The 8,430-nt window shown below is 39.0% G+C and overlaps 1 protein-coding gene across 1 annotated transcript in view; it reads left to right on the top strand.

Annotated features, from left to right (window-relative positions):
• The first annotated feature begins 290 nt into the window (after window positions 1–290).
• The window catches only part of AQR (aquarius intron-binding spliceosomal factor), a 104,753-nt gene continuing 96,613 nt past the window's right edge, over window positions 291–8,430 (top strand). Inside the window, exons 1-3 of the mRNA XM_045287672.1 lie at window positions 291–429; window positions 3,183–3,239; window positions 5,732–5,772. Coding sequence (XP_045143607.1) covers window positions 355–429; window positions 3,183–3,239; window positions 5,732–5,772 — 173 coding nt within the window. The 5' untranslated portion in view covers window positions 291–354. The remainder of the gene's footprint in view (window positions 430–3,182; window positions 3,240–5,731; window positions 5,773–8,430) is intronic.

Here is an 8,430-nt window from a genome sequence, read left to right as displayed (position 1 = left end):
TAAATGCAGCTCTCTGGAGGGTTGAATAGAACATCAACTCGACCTGCTCATTCACAAGAAGCAACCCACCCGCCAGGGTCCTTCCGGCGACCTCAATCGGGCCACCTTGGTTTCTCTTTTCTTCTGCCCATTAGGGGGCAGTGTCGGTGGAGGTCGATGCGTTTGTCAGATACCAGGCCGGCGAGGACTTCCGGCCTCCTTCGGTTCCGCTTCCGGGAGCTGAGGGAATTCGAGCCAGTGGCGTCTGCCGCGCTGGTTTCGCGACTGCAGACGGCGCTTAGGGACAGTGCACTGGGCTCCCTGCTGTCCTGAGCGGTTCTTTGGTTTTCAGCTGAACGGACGGCGTGCGCTGCCATGGCGACCCCTGCGCAGCCCAAGAAAATCGTGGCTCCCACAGTGTCGCAAATCAACGCGGAGTTTGTGACCCAGGTGAGTTCAAAGCGAGTCCCTGAGGTTTGGGTAGTAAGACTGGCCTTTTTTTCCCCCCCTCGGGAAGCATCCCGGAGGTATCCGATTGTCGATTCATAATCTCACCACTGGTCCTGAAGGGATCATCTGTCCTGGATTTCCTGTGTTTCTGGTTCCTATCTGTATCAGTGTACACCCTCTGGTCTAGCCGGATTTGTGAGGTTGAATTGGGATCATGATGGTGGGGAGGGAGGTAGAATTGGGATCATGATAGTGGGGAGAGAGGAAGCATTTAAGAACTAGAGAAAAGTTGTATGTTTCATCGTTGCTACACTGCACCGTGACTGGCTCGTCTCCTCCCCTTGACCCTTCTATAAGGGAATGTCCAGTTGCCTACAGATGGGCTTTGGGACCCCAACCTGTACTCCCCCTCTTTCACAATGATATGATTTTTTTGTTCTTTGATGCCTGATACCTGATCCCTTCGACACCTCGTGGTCACACAAGCTGGTGTGCTTCGTCCATGTGGGCTGTGTTGCTTGTGAGCTAGATGGCTGCTTGTTTACCTTCAAGCCTTTAAGACCCCAGACACTATATCTTTTGATAGCTGGGCACCATCAACTTTCTTCACCACATTTGTCTATGCACACCTTTGTCTTCAGTGATGTGTCGGGAAGGTGAGCATCATGGAATGGCAGTTTAATAGAACAAAGTGTTCTTGCATTGAGGGAGAACTTGAGTGGAGGCCTAATGTCCATTTTATTATACATGAGACTAGAGATCTCTGTGGTGGCAAGTAGTGCATTCCTGGAAGAAGTGCTATTTGAGAGGACACAAGTTAAGTGGTATTTGAGCAGTCACAGAGGCTACGACCCCAAAGAGGAGATACATAGTGGATGCTTAATACATTTTTGCCAGATCACTAATCAAGTAGACATGCACAGTAAGTAGTTTGAATCAGGTTCACTTCTGTTAAGGGTGTGATAAAATGAGAAGATGTTTGAGGCTTTGTGCTCTGAGGGGGCAGGGTTAGGAAGGACACCACAGAATATTGGGGATCAAGTTGGGTTGGAGAGTGATTGATAGTTTGGGAAATAAGTGAGCAATTCCTATAATGTTTTGAGAAGCATTTTCTCAGTGTCTCAAAGGCTATTGCTTGAGAGCCTATTTGAGTATGTTTATCATAATTTTACACAATGTGTGCATGATGCAGTTTGCTGCATCACCCCCTTGCACATTATTGTCATGTGTATGCTATGTGCATTATATGCACATGCTCGTTATTTACAAGGGCCTATTATATGTGAAAAAATAGGGTGTTGTGTTCGATGCTGAACCATAGGCGCAGATAAGACGCTGGTCCCACTTCTTAAGCATTGCAATTCACAGGGCTACAGAAATAGGTGAGCAATCAGGTAATTTTAATTCAGAAAAATCATGCCATATTGGAGTTCTGTACGAAACGAAGAGAAGGGAGAAATGATTACACCATGTAGGGTTGAGGAAAGCCTCACAGTTATTTTATTTCATTCATTCCAAAATCCCTGACAATATAGTGGCTAAGCTCTTGGTTTAAGCCTAGTAGCTCAGTGGTTCTCAACCTGTGGATCATGACCCCTTTGGAGGGGCGAACTACCCTTTCTCAGGGGTTGCCTAAGACCATTGGAAAACACATAAATATTTTACAATATATAATTACATATTATTTTGTGATTAATCACTGTGCTTTAATTATGCTTAATTATGTTCTTTTTTTAACAATGAAAATACATCCTGCTTATCAGATATTTACATTACGATTCATAACAGTAACAAAATTACAGCGATGAAATAGCAACAAAAATAATTTGATGGTTGGGGGTCACCACCACATGAAGAACTGTATGAAAGGATCGCAGCATTAGGAGGGTTGAGAACCACTGCAGTAGCTGCTCCACAGGAACAAGATGTGGCAGTCTGTTTCTGTAAAGATGCATTGCTTTGTAAGATCTCTGTGAGTCAGAATTATCTTACCAGCAATAGGTTTCAGCCCTGGGGACAGTTCTATTCTGTCTTGGGTGGTTTTGGTCAGTTTGATGCAACTCAGTGGTAATGGGTTTAGTTTTCTGGCTTCTCCATCAAATATTAGTTGAGGGCCACCAAGTGTGCCAGGTAGAGTGAGAATTTACCTTTTCATAAATATACTAATGCATCTTTGTGCTTGTCAGTTTTCCATTTTTAAGGACATTGTTCAGTAAAAAAAATTGGCAAAGCCATGTTGTTCCTTAGACGATTCATCTAAGTATCTGGAGACTGTGTATATGTATGTAGCATTCAAAATTTGCAGGTAAAACCTAGTCTAGTTAACCAGCTGATAGACTCTAAAGTTTTAGGGTTTGTTTTTATGGGGGAAGGGGGAATGGGGCTAGGGACTAATTACTTAAAGGCTGATTCTTTTATACAGCAACCTTCGTGAAGTTTGGGGGCTGGATTTTCATATTGGCCCAAATAGTGCCTGTCATGCTAAGGATATTTGGCCTCGTTGGTATTAACCAGCCCTTGTGACTTCCCTAGGAGTGGTTGGAAAACAGGTTTTGTTTTTATCAGAATGGGTTGGAGGTGGGAGAATGGATTTGCAAAGTACCGCTGGCATTCAGTGGTTTGGGGTCAAAAACCACTCTGTTCTCCCACACCAGTTGCCCATGATTAGAAATGCTTGTCACTGAGTGATCTTAGGCTTTCAGCTCCACAGTGGTTTGAATCTGTTTCTTATAGTTTCTACTTTTACTTTGCAGTTGGCTTGCAAATACTGGGCTCCCCACATCAAGAACAAATCACCCTTTGATATAAAAGTAAGTATGTTTCACTCATTTCAAAAGCATACTTTTGGAAAAGGTATACTTTTTGTATCAACTTTTTATAGTCTTGAACTATTTTTAATTTATTTCTGTTGTAAGTGACCACGTGTGAATCCTTACAGATACACAGAGAGTGTCGTATATACGTTTTCAGCAGTTCATTTAGGGTGGATTCTATTGTTTTCCCTGGTGTTTTTAGTTCTGTTGAACTGGAAGCAAACATCTGTAATAAGGGTAGCAGGAGTGGGCGTTCTTTCCTGTTGGGGTTTAGGTGACTAAGGACCAGTAAGACCCTGTCAGGGAGTGGATTTATGGTTCAGTTGAAACAATTTAAGATAAATGAAAGGGAAAATTCTTAAGAGGGGAGTCTAAGTGAAAGACAGTTGACCCTTAAAGTAGAGATTAGGGGCATGTGGCCCTCTTGTGCCCTCTACGTATAACTTTTGACTCCACCAGACACTTAACCACTAAGTCCACTGTTGACCAGCAGCCTTGCTGACAGCAGGCCCGTTTTGTGTGTTACATTTACGGCTTACTTCACCCACTTAAAAACTGCACTTTCAATAGGAGATAAGAAAGGTATTTTACAAAGAGTGCCACGTTTTTGCCTCTGCTGGTGTAGTAAATACCGCTTTATGAATTTCCTTTTCTGTTTCTGTTTTTAAAATGGTCCCTAATGCTGGATTAATTTATCTTTAAATGTTGGACAACCACAGCTGCTAACCTCAAACTTCGGTACATATCAAGCAATTCAATAACTTCCTGTCAGTCATGACTTTTCTCTCCTTAGCAGCCCTTCCAACATCACTCACTCCAAAACCTCACTGCCATAGAATGATTCTGACCTTATAGGACAGAGTAGCATGGCCCCTGTGGGTTTCCAAGACTTAACTGGATTAGAAATCCTCATCTTTCTCTTGTAGAGCAGCTAGTGATTTCAAACTGCTGACCTTGCTGTTAGCAGCCCTACAGGTAAGCCACTATACTACTAGGGCTCCTATTCCAGCATCACTAGTGGCACACACTTCCTATGGGTCCCACCTGTGGTGTTATTTAGTGTATAAGATGATGGTAATTGCACAAGAACGACACAAGGTCACTTTTTCTTGTGATGAACAATTTACTGAATAGAGATAGCTGCGACAGGGCACTAACAAAGAGTCTGTATGTAAGTGGACCTTGGAAGTTCAAGCCTGTGTTGTTCAAGGGTTAACTGTAAGTGCTGCATAGTGTGCCATTAAACAAGTAAGGAAGACAGGTCAGTGCTGCTGTATGAATTGAATTGCGGCACTTTTGCCACCGTTGTGAAATGGATTCTTTTTTCTTTTTTTAAATCATTTTATTGGGGGTTCGTACAACTCTTATCTCCATCCATCTATCCATCCATTGTGTCAAGCACATTTGTACATTTGTTGTCATCATTATTCTCCAAATGTTTTCTTTCTTTAAAAAAAATTTTTTTTTTAAACATTTTCTTTCTACTTGAACCCTGGGTATCATCTCATTTTTCCCCCTCCCTCCCGTGAAATGGATTCTTAACCTGTAAATTTTACATGATTTGAGCTTGAATATGTCATTTGTTTGGTCATTTACTCCCATTTTATTATTCATTAAGAGTATATTTGTCAACATGGACTACATTGTTAGTCTTAATTAGCTGCAATATTGCTCTATCTTACTGTCTTCTATTTATGTATATTTGTGTTTGTGTGTATTGGGTTATTTTTCCTTGATAAAATCCAGATGGTACGGTCAGATTGAATTAAATCTGCTGGTGAGGAGTTTAGATCATTTTTGTAGTTCTAGTTATGGGTTGATATTTAGAGAATAATGTCTTTAAGGAACCCTAGTGGCACAGTGTAAGCACCCAGCTGTGGGCTATTTGTATTATTAGATCCCTTTTGTGGATTGGGAAACTGAGTCTAAGCTCACGCACTTGCCCAAGGGTCCTAGCCAGCAGCATTGGAGGTGGATGATTTCAACCAGGCTTCTAGGTCCAGCAGTTAACAGCCCTAATGTAGATGACGGGAAATTTTGAAGCTTTCTCACATACCTGTGTATAACAGGATATAATGATTTGTATTTTGCTTTACTGGGTCTTCATATTTTTAACATTCTGTCTAGTTTTTGACAGCACATTGTTAATGACCTTTAGGTATATTCTGATAACATTTATGGATTTGACATTTTCTGAAAATACTCTGATCTTGGGAATTTTAAATTTCCTTGTCATTATAGACAAACCATATTAATGGTGGCTTTTTTTAGTCTTTGTTTTTGTTTAGATATAGATAGTTTGCTACTTCTGTTATTTCATATTTTGAGTAGTGTAATGAGAATGTTTAAAGAACCCATTAGTATTATATCAACAGTAGTAAAGCTTTCTTAAACCAGAATATTATGTGTAATCTCAATAACTAGGGTTGAAAAAATTTAGGGTCTAAAGTTGTTTGAAATCTTAAATATTTTTATATTTTTGATGACAGGTCATTGAAGATATATATGAGAAAGAAATTGTCAAATCAAGGTAGGAACATGTTTATCTTATGTTGGGATTCGGGTTGGACCCAAATAGATTTTCTGTGAACTTTCATAATTTGGAACTTGTTTTTGTCCTTTCGCTTCTCAGTTGGCGGCTATCAGGTGACAGAAACTTTATATCTAAGTGCTAAAGAGCCATAAGTTATTTCTCTCCCATTTTAAGCTTGCTTAAGACTAGAGGAAGTAAGTTGTATAGGATATATTTCATTTTTAAAGGAATGCTTATTTCACTTCTGTCAGTGTTCATATTCTTTTTTTTAAAACCTGGAAAATATACTGTATTTTAAATAAAGACAAATTCATATATAGATAGTTTTGTCCATGAAGGAAAAATATGTCTCACCACCCCTTGTCTTTACTCTGGGCCATATCTGTTATCTTATCCCTGATTTGTCCAATTGAATAAGGTAAAAGTTACAGTATGCCTATTCTAAGCCTAGATGTAGATTTCAGAAAGCTGTAATTCTTTGGCTTACCCTGTAGCGTACTTGTCATTTTCATGCACACGCACATGCACAGACAATGTGTATTTGAGTCAGTTCACTGTCAAAAATTAGAGAAGATAAATGTTAAGTCAAATAACACCTCCCTGTCCAATTTACCACAGGTAATTCTAGTCTACATCAGCTAACATCGATATTAAATCTACAGATCTATGAGTACTCTTTGTTTGGGAGTGGGGGGTCTACAGTTGTTTTTTTAAATCATTTTACTGGGGGCTCTTACAGCTCTTATCACAATCCATACATATTCTTATAATATTCTTTTAATATTATGGTAAATCTTTTTAAAAGATTATTTTGAGAAGAATAAAAATAAGACACATAATAAAAATAGATAAAATATAAAATACAAAAACATTGTATACGTGACATAAGATGTATATTAAATAATAAAAATAACAACTCTGTATACCCAGCAAATACATAAATCAGTTTTTAATAGTATGGTATAAATGATCACTTCTAGGATATTAAAAATATATTGCCAATTACTCTAGTAATGAGTAGCAAACTACATGATAGATTAATATTTGATGCCCTTGCCATTATCAGAATTGGCAAGTTAACATTTTTTTATTTCAAATTTGAAACTGAAATACTTAAAAGTTTTTTTTAATGTTTGTTGAGTGCTTACTGTATGCCAGATTCTATTCTGAGCACCTTGTACATATTAGCGCATATAACTTCCCAACCACGCTGAGTCATTTCACGGATGAATCACTTGAGATACATAGAGAGAAAGGTTAAGTCGTTTGTCCAGTATGCTTTCCAGCAGGTAGAAGTATCGTTGTTAGTTGCCATCGAGTTGAACTCTGACTGACGGTCACCCTTTGTGTGCAGAGTAAGGGGGTTTCATTCAGGCTGTGACTTTTTTGAAGCAACTTGTCAAAAATTTTGCTGAGAAGCTGACAGGAATTCTGACATTATAAATTTTTGAACTACCTACTTCCAAATGCACTGTTTAAATAGATGATTAAAAATTTACCAAGAAAATCAGGCACAAACGAGTATGTATTATGTGATTCCATTTATTTAAAATTCAAAAAAGCAACAAAAATAAATGACAATATTCGTATCTGATTATTTGCATAGATGAGAAAAGAGGCAAGCAGGGGCTCCTCGATTGTGGGCAGTGCCCTGTTGGGTTTGGGACCTGGGTGGTGGGTTCACAGGTGTTGAGCTTAAAATAATTCATAAGGTCATACCTACCCGTTTAATTCCTTTTGTGTGCTATATTTCAAAATTATTAATTCAAACATTTAGAATAAAAATATAATATGGTGGCAAAAGTAAATTGCTTTATAAGAGAGTTGCCTTTCTCTTTTTATGTATAAAAACAATTTGGGTAAACTCACAGTAGAAAAAATCACACCAAAATGTTTGGGCTTAGAGATTTCTAAAGAGCAATGAGTGAGACCCAGAACAACAAGGCAGGCCTGTGCAGTTCCCGCTCTTACTTGAGATAAAGAAAAGTTCTAGTTCCTTGTCATAACCATGCATGCGTTGTCTGAGCAGCCAAGAGAGTATGATACTGAATTAGGGAAACAAAGTTAGTTATAAGAGCCCATAAGCTGTTCTGCGCACACTGGGCATGAGTGAATGCTATTGTTCAACATGTAATTAAAGTGCTTTCTACAGATGGAGACCGAGGTGTGTCACTGCAGACGACATGTCCACTCTTTGGCCTGGCTCACCTAGAAGCTAGTACATTGAGAAGTGCTCTGTCATGGTGCTTTTGCCTGATCAAAACCATGATTTCATTCTCCTTACAGTTCTGTGACAGTGCGTCCTCACTGAAACGGTTTCAGAGGGAAAAGATTTGGACAGGATCATGGTTTCCTGGGGATTCTAAATTCATAATGCCTGTGTGTTTAATTTTCAAAGCTGGGGACTATTATCTAGTGGCAATTTTCTAGTCTGGCTACTCTATTTCTAGTACACAAAATGAGAAAATTAAATTAGCTGACAATTGAGCCTGACTTTGGATCAATACTCCTTGACTACCAAGTCATTTATTTATTTTTATTTTTTATTTTTTAACATTTTATTAGGGACTCATACAACTGTTATCCCAATCCATACACACATCAATTGTGTAAAGCGCATTTGTACATCGTTTCTCAAAACATTTTCTCTCCATT

This window comes from Echinops telfairi, unplaced genomic scaffold (genome assembly GCF_000313985.2).
Source record: "Echinops telfairi isolate 266 unplaced genomic scaffold, ASM31398v2 ScPeMD7_18;HRSCAF=68, whole genome shotgun sequence".
Classification (NCBI taxonomy): domain Eukaryota; kingdom Metazoa; phylum Chordata; class Mammalia; order Afrosoricida; family Tenrecidae; genus Echinops; species Echinops telfairi.
The sequence above is the reverse complement of the archived record's forward strand: the minus strand, read 5'-3'. Positions and strand labels throughout refer to the sequence as shown.